The sequence below is a fragment of the Oncorhynchus kisutch genome, linkage group LG1 (genome assembly GCF_002021735.2).
Source record: "Oncorhynchus kisutch isolate 150728-3 linkage group LG1, Okis_V2, whole genome shotgun sequence".
NCBI classification, from domain to species: domain Eukaryota; kingdom Metazoa; phylum Chordata; class Actinopteri; order Salmoniformes; family Salmonidae; genus Oncorhynchus; species Oncorhynchus kisutch.
The window spans coordinates 76,166,669-76,186,432 of record NC_034174.2 but is presented as its reverse complement, the minus strand read 5'-3'; the positions used below and the strand labels follow the sequence as shown (position 1 = coordinate 76,186,432).

Sequence of the window (19,764 nt, the reverse complement as noted above, 5' to 3'; positions counted from 1 at the left end):
ATCAAGATATTTTCAAAGCTTTTGCACCTGTTATTTTCAGAGGAATAATTTTTTAATATAATTTTACACTTCTTAAAATTTCACAATAGCAGAAGTAATATTTGATGCTTTAGAAAAAAGGAACATGAACAGAGACTGAAAGAAGAACTTATATTTTTACAAAAAAATTCTCCACCCCCACTTCTGACGAAGGGAAGCAAGATCACAGTGTTGATGACGTGTGTGTGGTTTCAGTTGAAACTAACAAACCACAGAAATTCCTTTTCAGTCAACAATCTCTTTTCTGTTCACACATTTACTTTTCAGAGAAGGCATTAAAGGGTTTGAATCCGGTGGCGGAGAGACAAGAAATTCATCATTATGCACTCGTCCTTCAGTTCAGAGTGAAACGTAACTCAACCGTAGAGCATTGAGAAGCCGGTGTTTCTGAGACTACAAGAAGGTCCACTATACAGTAAGATAAGAGTCTCTTTGAATATTCATATACAGATGTAGGATCTTAATTTGATGAATCGTTTAATGCTTAGAATTTTCCTGCAAAGTAGAAAATGCTAACTTGTAGTGTAAGGTTGAATAAGGCTTCTAAAGTTTGTCATTTCCTCTTTAACAGACTTGATTTGCCTTAACAAAAATTGTATCAACCCCTACAAAAAATGTCCATTATAATTCACATTTCTGGTTGCTGCTGTAGCAAACTGTCTCAAATTAAGATCCTACATCTATGATGTATTCAGGTGGTTATGGATTACATTTATTGTTCAAGCAAAGTTACTCTGCCTGTGTGTGTGTTTGAGTGTGATCATTTGGAAGACACAGTATTACACAGTTGAGATAAAGATCATTGTGTTGCTACCACGTTGTCATGTGTTGCTGCCATGCTATGTTGTCTTAGGTCTCACTTTATGTAGTGTTGTGTTGTCTCTCTTGTTGTGATGTGTGTTTTGTCCTATATTTTTAACCCCAACCCCTGTCCCCGCAGAAGGCCTTTTGATAGGTCGTCATTGTAAATAATCATTTGTTCTTAACTGACTTGGTTTAAGGTTTAAATATAAAAAATGTAAAATCATGGTACTGATGATTACACAGAGAGCGGAGTTGTTACAATATTGCATACGCCTCTCCAATCCTTTGGGGCCCATTGAGACGTCCAGGCTATGTGCTACCACAGTATTCTTCCACCCTGGTCCCAGAGAACCCAAGGCTTTTAATCACCTTTTTCAAGCTTTGTGCATATCTTTCTCTAAATATATATTCTATGTTTGATATACTCCTGTACTATATGCCAGCCTTTTTGTTCTGTGTTAGTGCTGGGCTGCACCAAAACCCTGCACACCGTTTAGATTTCTAGGATCAAGGTTGAAGACCACTGTCCTCATGGTGGAGGGGGCTAGGAGTTGATTAGGGCCTCATTACGGAGGTTGCTGAGGGATGATGCGGGCTTCATCATGAAGGGGGCTAAGAGCTGATTAGAGCCTCATTGTGGGGGAGGCTAGGAGTTGATTAGGGCTTCATTATATAGGGGGCTAAGGGACAAATAGGGCCTCATTACGGAGGGGGCTAGGGTTTGATTAGGGCTTAATTACGGAGGGGGCTAGGGGTTGATTAAGGCTTTATTATAGAGGGAGCTATGGGTTGATTAGGGCTTTATTATGTAGAGGACTAGGAGCTGATCTGGGCCTGGGTTTACTAGGACAGGATGTTCATATAGAACTGGAGCAAAACCCTGCACACCTTGTGGGCTCCCAGTAGAGTTGAACTGGAGACCGTTGTCCTCATTGTGGAGGGGCTTTGGAGTGTGTTCCTAATGGCACCCTATTCCTTATATTGTGTACTACTTTTAACCAGGGCCTCTAGGGTATATACTGCACTATATAGGGAATAAGGGTGCCAGTTAGGATGTAGCCTAGGGGTTGATTTGGTCCAGTGTTTAAGTAGGACAGGATGTACACACCCAGCCACAGGTACAGAGGAAGTCAAAGACAAGAGGGGGAGGTGAAGGGGGAGGAGGGGGAGAGTGTTGGTGGAAAGGAAGTCAGAGAGAAGGAGGGGAGGGGGGAGTCAGAGAGAAGGAGGGGGGAGTCAGAGAGAAGGAGGGGAGGGGGGAGTCAGAGTGAAGATGGGGAGGGGGGAGTCAGAGTGAAGATGGGGAGGGGGGAGTCAGAGAGAAGAGGGGGAGGGGGGAGTCAGAGAGAAGAGGGGGAGGGGGGAGTCAGAGAGAAGAGGGGGAGGGGGGGAGTCAGAGAGAAGAGGGGGAGGGGGAGTCAGAGAGAAGATGGGGAGGGGGGAGTCAGAGAGAAGATGGGGAGGGGGGAGTCAGAGAGAAGATGGGAGGGGGGAGTCAGAGAGAAGATGGGGAGGGGGGAGTCAGAGAGAAGAGGGGGAGGGGGGAGTCAGAGAGAAGAGGGGGAGGGGGGAGTCAGAGAGAAGATGGGGAGGGGGGAGTCAGAGAGAAGATGGGGAGGGGGGAGTCAGAGAGAAGATGGGGAGGGGGGAGTCAGAGAGAAGATGGGGAGGGGGGAGTCAGAGAGAAGAGGGGGAGGGGGAGTCAGAGAGAAGAGGGGGAGGGGGGAGTCAGAGAGAAGATGGGGAGGGGGGAGTCAGAGAGAAGATGGGGAGGGGGGAGTCAGAGAGAAGATGGGGAGGGGGGAGTCAGAGAGAAGATGGGGAGGGGGGGGGGGGGTGACGAGATGTGAGCGGCTATGTCTAAACACCCCAACATTCTAAATAGTAACATTTGGGCTGTGAAAAAGTTGTATAGTATGTGAAATGTCAAAACTGTAAATACCAGCATGTCATACTAATTTAGTCTTTTCATCTAGTAGAATTCACTGCACACTATTGAGGAACAGAATCGTGTTTTGGAATCCACGTGAGTCTGACAACAGCTGATAATCAGCTGAGGGTACTTGCTCTACCAAAATGAAGGAATGGCTGGAATCAACACAGTTGTGCTTCAGATGACACATTCTCAGTAGGATGAGGCTAGTTTTCTGTTATTTGTTGCTGACTGCATACATTTATACTAAATAGTATGCAGCACCATTAGTATACAGATTATCACACAGTATGCAAGTAGTAGGCAAGCCAGATTTCAGACACTGCATGGGATGGGGGAGTGGGTATATACTCTTAGAAAAAAAGGGTTCAAATGGTTCATTGGCTGTCCCCACAGGAGAACCTTTTTTGGTTCCATGTAGAACCCTCTGTGGAAAGGAACCAAAAGGGTTCTATTTAGAACCAAAAATGGTTATTCATTTCCCCTATAAGGACAGCCTAGGAACCCCTTTAGGTTCAAGATATCACCTATTTTTCTGTGAGTATAGTGTAGAGCCAAAAAAGGAGAGGAGGAAGGGGGGGGGGGGTGAGAGGATGAGGTTTGGTTTGGGAGAGGATGAGGAGGAGGGGACAGGGGTGTTAGTATGAGGTTTGGTTTGGGAGAGGATGAGGAGGAGGGGACAGGGGTGTTAGTATGAGGTTTGGTTTGGGAGAGGATGAGGAGGAGGGGACAGGGGTGTTAGTATGAGGTTTGGTTTGGGAGAGGATGAGGAGGAGGGGACAGGGGTGTTAGTATGAGGTTTGGTTTGGGAGAGGATGAGGAGGAGGGGACAGGGGTGTTAGTATGAGGTTTGGTTTGGGAGAGGATGAGGAGGAGGGGACAGGGGTGTTAGTATGAGGTTTGGTTTGGGAGAGGATGAGGAGGAGGGGACAGGGGTGTTAGTATGAGGTTTGGTTTGGGAGAGGATGAGGAGGAGGGGACAGGGGTGTTAGTATGAGGTTTGGTTTGGGAGAGGATGAGGAGGAGGGGACAGGGGTGTTAGTATGAGGTTTGGTTTGGGAGAGGATGAGGAGGAGGGGACAGGGGTGTTAGTTTGAGGTTTGGTTTGGGAGAGGATGAGAAGAGAGGAGGAGGGGACGGGGGTGTTAGTGGTTTTTGGTTTGTTTGTTATTGGAAACAGCTTGTAAACATTCTGGGAAACGAGGACGTTGTGGTTTTCTTAACTGCAGCCCGTGTGTGTGTGTGTGCGTGCATGTGTGTGTGTATATAAGCATTTGTGTGTGAGTACTGTGTGTTCATGCATGCAGAATGTGCTTGTGTGTGTGTGCATGGATAACGTGTTTTGTGAGTGTGTGTACGTTAAGACTGCACTTGCGTGGGCATGTGTGAGTGTGTTCTCTGCGATACTGACCTTTAAACTGTTCTCTCAGAGGTTGATCATGTCTGCTGTGCTGTTTCACTTCACTGAAGGGAACTTCCTAATGTCTGACCCAGAGACCAATAAGAGGGACAAAGTCCATCAGGGTCAGTATTCATAAAGAATCTCAGAGTAGGAGTGCTGATCTCGGATCAGACCCCCCCCCCCCCCCCTTCTGTGTTTTTAACTGTGGCCTAAAAGGCAGAACTGATCCTAGATCAGTACTCCTACTCTGAGAGGCTTTATGTATACAGGCCCTGGACAGTAGCCTGAGTGCCAGACTGTTTGCACTATCATGCCAACTCCCTGTCATGCCAAACAAGATCGCCAACAGATCTGGGACCAGGCTACCAGGTTAGGGCTGGAAAGCCCTGAATTGGGACACAGGACTGTTGGTACATTTGACATCGAACACGACATCAGAAGGCTTCACAGCTAACAGAAACTAGTGGCGGCTGGTGGCAGACTCATAGTAATGGCTGGAACAGAATTAATGGAAGGGTATCAAACACATCAAACACACTGATTATATAGTATGTTTGTTACCCTTCCATTAACTCCATTCCAGACATTATTATGAGCCATCATCCTCTGATATAAACATTTTGCTCTTGCGCAACATTCAACCACCTATCAATTTATTCCAATCAGTTCAAAGGACTGTTACGCAGTACTGCTATTCCTTGTAGAAGTGTTATAGCCACACAGGGTGTGCCTGCTTTTGTTCCAGCCCTGCACTAACATATCATCCAGGTCATTCATTATCATCTTCACAATCTTCTTCTTCCTCACCCGCTCAACACATCTTGTACCTGTTAGATGGTTGTTTATATAACAGAGGAGTGGAAACTTCACATCTTCACAGGCTGAACATAACATCAGTCTCTCTAACCCCAGTGACCTTTTACTAAATACCAAGACATGAGAGAATGGTAGCAAACAGCACACTGCCCATCAAATCAAAGTGTATTTGTCACAGGTATTATGGGGTATCACAGTGAAATGCTTACTTACAAGCTGTTAACCTACAAGGCAGTTAAGAAAAATACCAACCAAAAAAAGAAATAAAAGTAACAAATAATTAAAGAGCAGCAGTAAAACAACAGTAGTGAGGCTAAATACAGGGTACAGAGTCGATGTGTGGGGGCACCGGTTATTCGAGGTAATATGTACATGTAGGTAGAGTTATTAAAGCGTCTATGCATAGATAATAACAGAGAGTAGCAGCACCGTGAAGGGGGGTAGTCTTGGTAGCTATTTGATTAAATGTTTTGGAGTCTTATGGCTTTGGGGTAGAAGCTGTTTAGAAGCCTCTTGGACCTAGACTTGGTGCTCCGGTACTGCTTGCCGTGTGGTAGCTGAGAGAACAGTCTATGACATGGGTGGCTGGAGTCTTTGACAATGTTTAGGGCCTTCCTCTGACAACACCTGGTGTGGAGGTCCTGGATGGTAGGAAGCTTGGCACCAGTGATGTACTGGGCCATTCGCACTACCCTCTGTAGTGCCTTGCGGTCAGTGGCCGAGCAGTTGCCATACCAGGCAGTGATGGAACCCGTCAAGATGCTCTCAATGGTGCAGCTGTAGACCCTCTTCACGTCGTGCCTTCTTGGTGTACTTGGGCCATGTTAGTTTGTTGGTGATGTGGACGCCAAGGAACTTGAAGCTCTCAACCTGCTCCACTACTGCCCCATATGAGAATGGGGGCGTGCTCGGTCCTCCTTTTCCTGTAGTCCACAATCATCTCCTCTGTCTTGATTACGTTGAGGGAGACGTTGTTGTCCTTGCACCAAACGGTCAGGTCTCTGACCTCTTCCCTATCGGCTGTCTCGTCATTGTCGGTGATCAGGCCTACCACTGTTGTGTCATCGGCAAACTTAATGATGATGTTGGAGTCGTGCCTGACCGTGCAGTCATGAGTGAACAGGGAGTACAGTAGTGGACTGAGCATTCACCCCTGAGGGGCCCCCATGTTGAGGATCAGCGTGGCGGATGTGTTGTTACCTACCCTTACCACACGGGGGCTGCCCGTCAGGAAGTCCAGGATCCAGTTGCAGAGGGAGGTGTTTAGTCTGGGCAGGTCTCGACTGTGCAAGCCCTGCCACATCCGATGAGTGTTGGAGCCGGTGTAGTACGATTTGATCTTAGTCCTGTATTGACGCTTTGCCTGTTTGATGGTTCGTCAGAGGGCATAGCGGGATTTCTTATAAGCTTCCGGTTAGAGTCCCACTCCTTGAAAGCGGGAGCTCTACCCTTTAGCTCAGTGAGGATGTTGCCTGTAATCCATGGCTTCTGGTTGGGGTATGTACGTACAGTCACTGTGGGGACGACGTCATTGATGCACTTATTGATGAAGCCAGTGACTGAATTGGTGTACTCCTCAATGCCATCGGAAGAATCCCGGAACATATTCCAGTCTGTGCGAGCAAAACAGTCCTGTATCTTAGCATCTGCTTCATCTGACCACTTTTTTCATTGACCAAGTCACTGGTGCTTCCTGCTTCAATTTTTTCTTGTAAGCAGGAATCAGGAGGATAGAATTATGGTCAGATTTGCTAAATGGAGGGCGAGGGAGAGCTTTGTAGGCGTCTCTGTGTGTGGAGTAAAGGTGGTCCGGAGTTTCCCCCCTCTGGTTGCACATTTAACATGCTGGTAGAAATGAGGTCAAACGTACAGCTATGGAAGCATAGATACAGTTGAAGTCAGAAGTTTAAATACACATTAGCCAAATACATTTAAACTCAGTTTTTCACAATTCCTGACATTTAATCCTAGTAAAAATACCCTGCCTTAGGTCAGTTAGGATCACCACTTTATTTTAAGAATGTGAAATGCCAGAATAATAGTAGAGAGAATGATTTGTTTCAGCTTTAATTTTTTAAATCACATTCCCAGTGGGTCAGAAGTTTACATACACTCAATTAGTATTTGGTAGCATTGCCTTTAAATTGTTTAACTTGGATCAAATGTTTTGGGTAGGCTTCCACAATAATTTGGGGGAATTTTGGCCCATTCCTCTTGACATAGTTGGTGTAACTGAGTCAGGTTTGTAGGCCTCCTTGCTCGCACACGCTTTTTCAGTTCTGCTCACAAATGTTCTATAGGATTGAGGACTGAGCTTTGTGAGGGCCACTCCAATACCTTGACCTTGTTGTCCTTAAGCCATTTTGCCACAACTTTGGAAGTACGCTTGGGGTCATTGTCCATTTCGAAGACCCATTTGTGACCAAGCTTTAACTTCCTGACTGATGTTGCTTCAATATATCCACATAATTTCCCTTCCTCATGCTGCCATCTATTTTGTGAAGTGCACCAGTCCCTCTTGCAGCAAAGCACCCCCACAACATGATGCTGCCACCCCCGTGCTGCACGGTTGGGATAGTGTTCTTCGGCTTGCAAGCCTCCCCCTTTTTCCTCCAAACATAACGATGGTCATTGTGGCCAAACAGTTAAATTTGTTTCATCAGACCAGAGGACATTTCTCCAAAAAGTATGATATTTTTCCCCATGTGCAGTTGCAAACCGTAGTGTGGCTTTTTTATGGCGGTTTTGGAGCAGTGGCTTCTTCCTTGCTGAGTGGCCTTTCAGGTTATGTCGATATAGGACTCGTTTTACTGTGGATAAAAGAACGTTCATCTCTAGGAGACAGAACGAGTCTCCTTCCTGAGCGGTATGACGGCTGTGTGGTCCCATGGTGTTTATACTTGCATACTATTGTTTGTACTGATGAATGTGGTACCTTCAGGCATTTGGAAATTGCTCCCAAGAATGATTGAGACTTGTGGAGGTCTACAGTTTTTTTTCTGAGGTCTTGACTGATTTCTTTTGATTTTCCCATTATGTCAAGCAAAGAGGCATTGAGTTTGAAGGTAGGCCTTAAAATACATCCACAGATACACCTCCAATTGACTCAAATTATGTCAATTAGCCTATCAGAAGCTTCTAAAGCCATGACATAATTTTCTGGAATTTTCTAAGCTGTTTAAAGGCACAGTCAAGTGACCCACTGGAATTGTGATGCAGTGAATTATAAGTGAAATAATCTGTCTGTAAACAATTGTTGGAAAAATGACTTGTGTCATGCACAAAGTAGATGTCCTAACCGACGTGCCAAAACTATAGTTTGTTAACAAGAAATTTGTGGAATGGTTGAAAAATGAGTTTTAATGACACCAACCTAAGTGTATGTAAACTTCTGACTTTAACTGTACATAAACATTATATACTTTTTAAAAAATGCACGTTTTTTGCATGTTATTTTAGCATTCATTTGTATCCCATATCAGTTTGCAAACAATGTAAAAAATAAATGTTTTCTTTGAGTTAATTAATCTGCATTACAAACATGGCCTCTTTCTTGAGTAAGGCAGCTCCAATATGCAGGTGTTCCAGCCTAGCTCAGTGCTTTCTGTGGTGGAGGAGCGGCCAGCAAAAGCACACAGCATAGGCGTTTTCTCTAGTTGTGCCTTGGTTGGCTCAATGTTCTGTCACTCATTGGTACACTATGTCACTGCCGAATCTACAGGGAGAGCTAGGTAGTTCAAGCCCTCTTGGGTGCTGCCATAGATTTACATTAGAAATGCCTCTCCAAGAAGGTTGAAGGTCATTGGCCACAGATAAAATGTCAAATCATGTTACATATACTGTAGCTTTGATTGGACTGATGTCAACATCATACTTTCACAATCTTAGCTAGCAAGCTAGACAAACAGTCATCATCATGAATCACCTTGACAATCTACTGTCAAATCCTTTTCAAATTATAGATAAAAAGTATTGGTGCTCATCGGTGATTGGACATAAACATTATACAACATGTCGGAAATCGCTAATTCAACAATGAGTGGTTTGGAACGAATCAATGGCTAACTACAAGAGTCGCAAAGCAATCACTCTTTTGCTTTCCTTGCCTGCTATTCGGTAGAGAGGGTGTGTGGTCCAAGTCTGGGTTTAAGGATTTAAAACATCTGTCTGAAAGGCTCTCTTTTCCAAGCTTAAATGGATTAACATTCACATGCAACACCATAAGTCAGAAAGGTTGAATACATTGGTCATGTAGTCAATCCAGCATGATTTCTGCCACGTTCAAGACAACTGGCAACTAAAACAGGCTCCGACTGGAAAAATACGTTTTGAACGGTCATCCAACCTGAAATTCCAAGTCGGGAACTCTGGCCTCTTTCTAGATCTCTGGCCTGAAGAACACTGACGTCATGATTGTTTGTTTTATTCCCGAGTTCCCAGTTGTCTTGAAAGCAGCATAAATCCAGAGAATGCCTGACTTGGATGACAAAGTTTGATGACAAAGTTTCCCACAAGAAGGACCACTGCACCACATTCAAGTGAGCACAGTACAACAACGGTTGTGTCCAAAAATATGTCTTGTATACTGCTGGATAAATTATGTAATATGCCAGGGAGATATGTATACAGTAGCTAAGAATGTAATAAAAGTGTGTGTTGTGTAGTCAGCTGTTAGTAGCCCATAAGACCTCATCCTAGGAATTTGGTACCTCTCCCCCTTAGAACTTAGCCTACTGTTCTGACTTGGTGGTGCACATGTAGCGTATAGCCTGTTTTAGAGAAATGTCATCATTGAATATTGTAAGCGCTTTCATTGTGTGCTTATATGCCCCCATTATTTATCCTAAGGTTCTGACTTGGTGTGAACTCTGTCCCTGTACATTTCAAAAGTGCTGAACAAATAGTTATATCGACTACTCGCTCATTAATATCTTAATCGAAATGACTGCTTGCCTCTTATCCGCTCATCGTTCCCTTACGCCATGGTTTGTACATCCCAATTGCTATATTGCTTATATAGGTTTATCTCAGTACAGTATCTTATTCATAATTTTAGACAATGTTGGAATGATTTCATTGTTTTGCTTACTTTGTGTTTTATAATTAGCTCATGTGCTTTTCTTCACGAGGAGGGGATACTTACTATAAAATGTTGCGTGTGGCATTGATACAACTGACAACACTTAATCACCACGCAAACAGACAAATTCATATACACCTTTTTCCCTCCCTTATGGTTCCTTCTGTTTTCCATCCCAAATGGCACCGTATTCCCTACATAGTGCAGAGCCAAATGAGCCCTGGTCAAAAGTAGTGCCCTATATAAGAAATAGGGTACCATTTGGAACACTAAGCCACCTGTCACCTGTTGCTAAGGTCATGTCTCCTACTGTGTTCTAGAATGAGAAAAAGGACCAGGAAGAAGTCATAATGGTTCTATGGTGTCTCTATGTCATCCTGCTCCTCCCCCTACTAACCTGCTCCAGCCAACCACAGTCCTGTAAGTCATCAATACCCTTCACAATGCATTACAACACATGTATAATGACTTTGAGGTTAAAGTGCAGACTGTCAGCTTTATTATGAGTGTATTTACATCCATATCGGGTGAACCTTTTTAGAAATGACAGCACTTTGTGTGCATAGTCTACCCATTTTAGGGGACCAAAAGTATTGGGATAAATTCACTAATATGTGTATTAAAGTAGTAAAAAGTGTAGTATTAGGTTGTATATTCATAGCACTCAATGATTATATCAAGCTTGTGACTCTACAAACTTGTTGGATGCATTTGCTGTTTGTTTTGGTTGATAACGTTGTCATGTCTTTATTGAACACACCATGTAAACATTCACAGTGCAGGGTGGGAACGTATGTGAACCCTTGGATTTAATAACTGGTTGACCCGCCTTTGGCAGCAATAACCTCAACCAAATGTTTGCTGTAGTTGCGGATCAGACCTGCACAACGGTCAGGAGGAATTCTGGAACATTCCTCTTTACAGAACTGTTTCAGTTCAGCCATATTATTTGGATGTCTGGTGTGAACTGCTCTCTTGAGGTTATGCCACAGCATCTCAATCGGGTTGAGGTCAGGACTCTGACTGGGCCACTCCAGAAGGCATATTTTCTTCTGTTGAAGCCATTCTGTTGTTGATTTACTTCTGTGTTTTGGGTCGTTGTCCTATTGCATCACCCAACTTCTGTTGCGCTTCAATTGGCGGACAGATATCCTAATATTGTCCTACGAAATGTCTTGATAAACTTGGGAATTCATTTTTCCGTCAATGATAGCAATATGTCCAGGCCCTGAGGCAGCAAAGCAGCCCCAAACCATGATGCTCCCTCCACCATACTTTACAGTTGGAATGAGGTTTTGATGTTGGTGTGCTGTGCCTTTTTTCTCCACACATAGTGTTGTGTGTTCCTTCCAAACAACTCAACTGTAGTTTCATCTGTAAACAGAATATTTTGCCAGTAGCGCTGTGGACCATCCAGGTGCCCTTTTGCAAACTTCAAACGTGCATCAATGTTTTTTTAGTGGCTTCTTCTGTGGTGTCCTCCCATGAACACCATTCATGTTTAGTGTTTTACGTATCATAGACTCCTCAACAGAGATGTTAGCATGTTCCAGAGATTTCTGTAATTCTTTAGCTGACGCTAGGATTCTTCTTAACCTCATTGAGCATTCTGCACTGTGCTCTTGCAGTCATCTTTGCAGGACAGCCACTCCTAGGGAGAGTAGCAACAGTGCTGAACTTTCTCCACTTATAGACATTTAGTCTTACTGTGGACTGAGGAACAGCAAGGCTTTCAGAGATATTTTTATAGCCCGTTTTATGCAAGTCAACGATTCTTAATCTTAGGTCTTCAGAGATCTCTTTGGTTCGAGGTTCATATCAGGCAGTGCTTCTTGTGAATAGCAAACTCACATTTTGTGAGTGTGTTTTATAGGGCAGGGCAGCTCTAACCAACATCTCCAATCTCATCTCATTGATTGGACTCCAGGTTAGCTGACTCCTGACTCCAATTAGCTTTTGGAGAAGTCATTAGTCTAAGAGTTCACATACTTTTTCCAACCTACACTGTGAATGTTTAAATGATGTATTCAATATAGACAAGAAAAATACAATAGTTTGTGTATTATTAGTTTAAGCACACTGTGTTTGTCTATTGCTGTGGCTTAGATGAAGATCAGATCAAATTTGATGACCAATTTATGCAGTAATCCAGGTAATTCAAATCAAATCAAAATGTATTAGTTACATGTGCCGAATACAACAACCTTACAGTGAAATGCTGACTTACGATCCCCTAAGCAACAATGCAGTTTAAAAAAAATATGGGTAAGAATAAGAGATAAAAATAACAAGTAATTAAAGAGCAGCAAGTAAAATAACAATAGCGAGACTATATACAGGGGGGTACCGATACAGAGTCAATGTGTGGGGGCACCGGTTAGTGAGGTAGTATGTACATTAAGGTACAGTTATTAAAGTGACTGTCCATAGAGGATAAGAGAGTAGCAGCAGTGTAAAGGGCGAGGGGGGGCAGCAATGCAAATAGTCTGGGTAGCCATTTGATTCGATGTTCAGGAGTCTTATGGCTTGGGGGTAGAACTGTTTAGAAGCCTCTTGGACCTAGACATGGCGCTCCGGTACCGCTTGCCGTGCGGTAGCAGAGAGAACAGTCTATGACTAGGGTGGCTGGAGTCTTTGACAATTTTTAGGTCCTTCCTCTGGCACCGCCTGGTATAGAGGTCCTGGATGGCAGGAAGCTTGGCCCCAATGATGTACTGGGTCGTTCGCACTACCTTCTGTAGTGCCTTGCGGTCGGATGCCAAGCAGTTGCCAGGCAGTGATGCAGCCAGTCAGGATGCTCTTGATGGTGCAGCTGTTGAACCTTTTGAGGATCTAAGGACCCATTGCAAATCTTTTCAAATCTTCTCCTGAGGGGGAATGGGTTTTGTCGTACCCTCTTCATGACTGTATTGGTGTGCTTGGACCATGTTAGTTTGTTGGTGATGTGGGCACCAAGGAACTTGAGGCTCTCAACCTGCTCCACTGCAGCCCCATCGATGAGAATGGTGGTGTGCTCGGTCCTCTTTTTACTGTAGTCCACAATCATCTCCTTTGTCTTGATCATGTTCCAAAGGGTTCACATACTTTTTCTGGCCATTGTATGATATATGATACAATATGACATAGAGCCTTATAAAACATGATATAGAGCCTGATAAAACTGGCTATTAAACAATGCCAATCCACAACTATTGAATTCTCTCTCTCTCTCCTCTCTCTCTCTCTCTGCCTCTCTCTCTCCTCTCTCACTCTCTCTGTCTCTGTTTCTCATAGATCTACAGTGTGTCAATGACTTCATCAGTAACATCACATGTGTGTTGAACAACACATGCATACCCCCAGACATGCCGTGCACTCTGCATGGTGAATACCCCGGGTTTAAAAGGTAAAGAAGACTAAGGATGCACCCTCACTGGAACTCTATTCCCATAGAGTCCTGGTCTAAAGTAGTGCACTATATAGGGAATAGGGTGCCATTTGGGATGCTAACTGAAACAATGGCTCACTGTTGTAACTACAGGCAATGTGAGATGAAGTCCTTGGCCGGTTTCAACACAACCTTGAGAGGCGGCAGTCTGGTCTTTGAGGGCAATCCAGTGAGTTTTATAAAACTACATCAAGTTAAAACCAATGCTTGGTTATATATATGCATTATTATAGATCAAAACTAGAATTTGTAACACATTAATCTGGATGAATAAATTAACCAGGAATTTGTTTATTTTTTATTATTTTTTATGACGTTTTTCTAATAATAATAATAATAAGAATACTAATAAGGATACTAATAATAAGAAGAAGAAGAATACTAATAAGGATACTAATAATAATAATAATAAGAATACTAATAAGGATACTAATAATAATAATAATAAGACAATGACAGCATATATATAGACCGATAGACAAACAACCCTGGATAACTGAACTTCTGTAAATGATCTTTCAGTTCTTTTGGGAAGAGGATGAAATATCCATTGTTGTACGGTGTGGACAAGCAGAAGATTATGTGATACAGATTGAATACCTGTATCAACCATTTAACCACAGTAAGTGTACAGTAATTTGAGTGATATTATGTACGATGTGTCAGATATTACTAACCTACTACTACTACATGAATTGTACACCAACTACGACGACTCGTACTGTGACTTTATTCTCCATTTACATGAAAATGAATGTTGTGTGGTCAGCATACGAAATGCTCAAACTCAGTACACTATAATACAACATAATGCAATACAAACATGCTGGAAAGCTTATTAATTTAAACAACTTAATACTAATTCATACCTGATACTAACATTTCTAATTCAACTTAGTACTAGTAGTTATGTTACAGTGATATTAGTAATATATTAGTACTACTATGAGTACATTAACTGTGTTGTTTTGTGTTTGGCAGTTAAAATGCATCCCCCTGGCAAGCCGACCGTCATCAATGCCTCAATTGCCTGGACACCAGGAGCTCCCATTTCAAAAAAGATAGTCAACTATGACTTCCAACTACAGTGGAAACAGGAACTACATCACTGGGAGGTGAGAGAGCGAGTGAGGGGGGAGGAAGAGAGACAGAGGACAGATAATAACAACTGTGTCTCTCTCTTTGTACACTATGTAAAAGTAGACCTACTGTATATTGTGCTACTGCAGGATGCTGTGGAGGTGAACATATCAAACAAACAGACATATTTTGACCTGGACCCTGAGATGCTGGAGAGAGGAAGGAGGTACCAGGTCAGAGTCCGGGTTCGAGCCGACCCAGACAGTTACCCACACTGTCAGTGGAGCGACTGGAGCCCCAGTGCATCATGGGTCTCCACTCTGGGCCAGATGAAGCCAACAGGTAAATAGAGCATCAGTGATATCATTGGTTATTAGTACACATTTGAATGTGGGCCTATATATACTTGGGCTGTGTCCCAAATGGCCCTATAGTTCCCTACATAGTGCAGAGCACTATGGGCCAAAAGCACTGCACTAAACAGGGAATATGTTGCCATTTGGAAGGCAGGCATAGTAGTGTTTCCATATGAATCTTGAAAAATGGCTCCTTCTTTCTTCCCTATTTCTTTCTTTCGTTCTTACAGGCAGACACATGCTCAAAACAAACTTACAGACAGAAATGTACATGAAGAGTTTTCTATGCCAATCTTTCAGTAAAACAGTGGCGTTGTTATGTACGTTCTAAATATGTTCTATGTTGTTCCTCTGATCCTCTTCTCAGGTAGTCCTGATGTTCTAGACCAGGACTTTGTGGTGTTCACCATGGTGGGAGCTGTTGTTGTACTGGTCCTGCTGGTCTCCATGTTGATCTGCAAAGGAAAGTGAGTACTGTCTCTCTCTGTGTGTGTGTGTGTGTGTGTGTGGGTGTGGGTGTGGGTGTGTGTGTGTGTGTTTGTGGAAGGGGTTGGGGTCCATTGTAAATGTGATGTATTTTAACACCAACGGACTGCAAAGTAAACATCATGTTTTAGATGTAATGTTTTGTAGTTGGTTAAGTGCAACTTCCTTTCATTTCCGTTCATTGCTGACAGGGTCAAGAAGATTCTGAATCCTCCTATACCAGATCCCTCCAGGTACTTTGAGGGCCTCAACCTCCATCACGATGGAAACTTCAAGGTCAGTTCTACTTTTGACTGAAGTTACGTGCCAAAAGGGACCCTATTCCCTGTATTGTGCACTACCTTGTTATGGCGGTAGTTAGGTTATAATGGCTGTAGTTAGGTTGTAATGGCTGTAGTTAGGTTATAAGGGCTGTAGTTAGGCTATAATGGCTGTAGTTAGGCTATAATGGCTGTAGTTAGGTTATAATGGCTGTAGTTAGGTTATAATGGCTGTAGTTAGGTTATAAGGGCTGTAGTTAGGCTATAATGGCTGTAGTTAGGTTATAATGGCTGTAGTTAGGTTATAATGGCTGTAGTTAGGTTATAATGGCTGTATTTAGGTTATAATGGCGGTAGTTAGATTATAATGGCTGTAGTTAGGTTATAATGGCGGTAGTTAGATTATAATGGCTGTAGTTAGGTTATAATGGCGGTATTTAGGTTATAATGGCGGTAGTTAGGTTATAATGGCGGTAGTTAGGTTATAATGGCTGTAGTTAGGTTATAATGGCGGTAGTTAGGTTATAATGGCTGTAGTTAGGTTATAATGGCTGTATTTAGGTTATAATGGCTGTAGTTAAGTTATAATGGCTGTAGTTAGGTTATAATGGCTGTATTTAGGTTATAATGGCTGTAGTTAGGTTATAATGGCGGTAGTTAGGTTATAATGGCTGTAGTTGGGTTATAATGGCTGTAGTTGGGTTATAATGGTGGTAGTTAGGTTATAATGGTGGTAGTTTGGTTATAATGGCTGTAGTTGGGTTATAATGGCTGGAGCCTAATGGAATGGTATCAAACAGATAAAACACATAGTTTCCATATATTTATTACCAGACATTATTATGAGCTGTCCTCACCATTGTCTTACATTGGCATCATGTTGGAGTGAAGTCACTCCAACATTTAGATAAATAATGATCATTTTATTTTCCTCTCTGTGTGTGTGTGTCTCTCTCTCTGTGTCTCTCTCTCTCTGTCTCTCTGTGTCTCTCTCTGTGTGTGTGTCTCCCTTTTTCTCTATGTCACTCTCTCTATCTATGTCACTCTCTCTCTCTCTCTCTCTGTGTCTCTCTGTCTCTGTGTGTGTGTCCGTGCCTACAGGCTTGGCTCGGTCCTTTGTTCGCCTTTGAAGCCGTCGACTCTGCCTTGCACCGTGAAGACATCTCCCAGGTAGAGATTACCAACAACATTGGCACCATCGCCCCCCTGAGGAGGGAGACCGGTACTGCACTACTACTGAAGAAGAGATTGGACAACAGTGGCCGCTCCGGCTTCAGCAACTTCTTATCTCAATGCTCCCAGCCTGGATCCACATCCACCAAGTTGGAACCCTGCTCTGTACACTCCCCTTACGGACCAGTAGGTGGCACTACTGAAGAGATAGATGAGTGGAAGGAGGAGAACAGAGGAGATAGGATGGATAGTAATAGAGGTGTAGGGGGGAAGGACGAAGATATCAGGGGTGGAGGGAAGGAGGGAGAGATGGGGGGTGGAGGGAAGGAGAGAGAGATGTTGGGTGGAGGGAAGGATGGAGAGATGGGGGTTGGAGGGAAGGAGGGAGAGATGTGTGGTGAAGGGAAGGATAGAGAGATGTTGGGTGGAGGGAAGGAGGGAGATATCAGGGGTGGAGGGAAGGAGAAAGAGATGTTGGGTGGAGGGAAGGATGGAGAGATGGGGGTTGGAGGGAAGGAGGGAGAGATGTATGGTGAAGGGAAGGATAGAGAGATGTATGGTAGAAGTATATTTGGAGGCATCAGTGGAGGTAAAGATATCGTCCAGGTTTCTTCTTACGAGCGTGTTGAGAAGCTCCAGGCCGAGCGTCGGGCCCTCATAAGCCCAGATTCAGGCATCGGCAGTGGGGCAGAGGATCAGGAAAGTCAGGAGAGCGTGGAGGATGCGGTCGGGCCTATTGCATCCACCCCCCATTTTGTCTCTCAGGACTTCCATCTTGTTCCGGTTCTTCCTCTTATCAATAACAATAACTTTACATTCTGCTCCACCCCCTTACCCATTTCCCTGTCCGCTTTCCCCCAGCTTCCCTTCACCCTACCTGGGTTGGATAGTGTAGGGGGAAAGGGTACGGAGATGGGGGTTGGAGGAGGTTCTCTCACAATGTCTTCCTCCTATGAACGTGTGGATAATCTGCAGCTCCAGGCCCAACTCTTGGCCCCTCAGAGCCCAGATTCAGGCATTGGCAGTGGGGGAGAGGATCAGGAAAGCCAGGAGAGTGTGGAGGATGAGGTCAGGCTAACTGTGACCCCCTGTAACCATATCCCTCTTATTACCACTAACAATATATTTCCATTCTGTTCCACCCCCTTACCAATCCCGCTGGATGTTTTACCCCAACTACCCCTCACCTTCTCTGGGTTTGGGACGGTTCCATCCCTGGGACCCAGTACTAGTACCAGTCATCAAGGCAGGCTGTTGGAGATGTCTCTCCTGTCTTCTTCAATGGCAATAGAGCCCTCTAATGGCGGCTACATGCCAGTGAAAGAAGCTCAGAACTGAACTATGAAAACATTTGACTAGGGAGGGACTAATGATTTATATATACACTAGATGACTGACAGGCTGTTTTAAAGCCAACACTCCTCCATCTGGGCACTCCCCCTCCATTGTAAATAATACTATGGAAGCTATAGAAATGCATTTATTAATGTCTACATTTGTTTTTACCACATTTATTCTATTACAGACACACTTTTTAAAGAACTAATGTAACTGTCCCCACTACAACAACAACAAAAAAGACTTACAAATACGTCATTTGGTCATTGAAACATTTCAATGACATACTGTAGAATTCCATCCATTCCAATAGAGCTCCACAGTGGAGGTGCCATAATACCCATAAAACATTTAATTGGGCTGCAATTTCTGAGGTGGTAACTGTAATGAACTTGTCCTCTGCAGCAGAGGTAACTCTGGGTCTTCCTTTCCTGTGGCGGTCCTCATGAGAGCCAGTTTCATCATAGCGCTTGATGGTTTTTTGCGACTGCACTTGAAGAAACTTTCAAAGTTATTGACATTTTCGGATTGACTGACCTTCATGTCTTAAATTAATGATGGACTGTCGTTCGCTTTGCTTATTTGAGCTGTTCTTGACATAATATGGACTTGGTCTTTTACCAAATAGGGCTATCTTCTGTACACCACCCTACCTTGTCACAACACAATTGATTGGCTCAAATGCATTAAGAAGGGAAATAAATTACACAAATTAACTTTTAAAAAGGCACACCTGTTAATTGAAATTCATTCCAGGTGACTACCTCATGAAGCTGGTTGAGAGAATGCCAAGAGTGTGCAAAGCTGTCAAGGCAAAGGGTAGCTACTTTGAAGAATCTCAAATATAAAAATATACTTTAATTCCATGTGTTATTTCATAGTGTTGGTGTCTTCACTATTATTCTACAAAGTAGAAAAGAGTAAAAACAAAGAAAAACCCTTGAATGAGCAGGTGTGTCCAAACTTTTGACTGGTACTGAATATTTGGCTCTATTTACTCTCCGATTCGAAAATACTCATTCGCATCAACATAGACATCATGCAAGTCCTGCACATCATCTCTGGTGTCATCACTGACACCTTTTGCTAACAGGTATTGTGTCAATTTAAAACTTGCACAAGACAGTTTCCAGAATTGTACATGTAAAAAGATTCTGCCAATTCATTTCATTACTCCATTTAGCTAACATTAGACACTTAATCCAGAGATTTGGGGTAGCAGGTAGTCTAGTGGTTAGAGCGTTGGGCCAGTAAGCAAAATGCTGCTGGTTTGAATCCCCGAGCTGACAGGGTAAAAAATCTGTCATTCTGCCCCTGAACAAGGCAGTTAACCCTCTGTTCCCCGGTAGGCCGTCATTGTCAATAAGAATTTGTTCTTAACCGACTTGCTTAGTTAAATAAAGGTTACATTTAAAAACACTTTTTTAAATGATTCCCTTTCCCTCATGGTATTTGTAGTTCTTTATGATAGCCACATTAGCATTTTTTTTTTGGGGGGGGGGGGGTAAATACAGACTAATACATTGATAAAAGTCACCTTGTCCGAGACCCTGATTTAATGTTTTGATAA

At 43.3% G+C, this 19,764-nt stretch overlaps 1 protein-coding gene across 1 annotated transcript; it reads left to right on the top strand.

The window, feature by feature from the left end:
- Positions 1 to 57: 57 nt before the first annotated feature.
- Positions 58 to 19,698, top strand: LOC116375811 (uncharacterized). Its single transcript, XM_031833535.1, has 10 exons — positions 58 to 454; positions 10,395 to 10,494; positions 13,348 to 13,459; positions 13,595 to 13,670; positions 14,024 to 14,123; positions 14,483 to 14,616; positions 14,731 to 14,923; positions 15,305 to 15,404; positions 15,615 to 15,699; positions 16,785 to 19,698. The coding sequence occupies exons 2-10, from the start codon at positions 10,425 to 10,427 to the stop codon at positions 18,192 to 18,194; spliced, it is 2,280 nt and encodes a 759-aa protein (XP_031689395.1). The 5' UTR covers positions 58 to 454; positions 10,395 to 10,424; the 3' UTR covers positions 18,195 to 19,698.
- Positions 19,699 to 19,764: the final 66 nt, after the last annotated feature.

Bases quoted from the DNA above. Each gene is read 5' to 3' on its own strand.
- LOC116375811 (XM_031833535.1), top strand. From the start codon at position 10,425: ATGGTTCTATGGTGTCTCTATGTCATCCTGCTCCTCCCCCTACTAACC. The intron at 13,671-14,023 runs GTGAGTTTTATA...ATGATCTTTCAG, and splicing joins TGGTCTTTGAGGGCAATCCA to TTCTTTTGGGAAGAGGATGA. The intron at 14,124-14,482 runs GTAAGTGTACAG...TGTGTTTGGCAG, and splicing joins GTATCAACCATTTAACCACA to TTAAAATGCATCCCCCTGGC.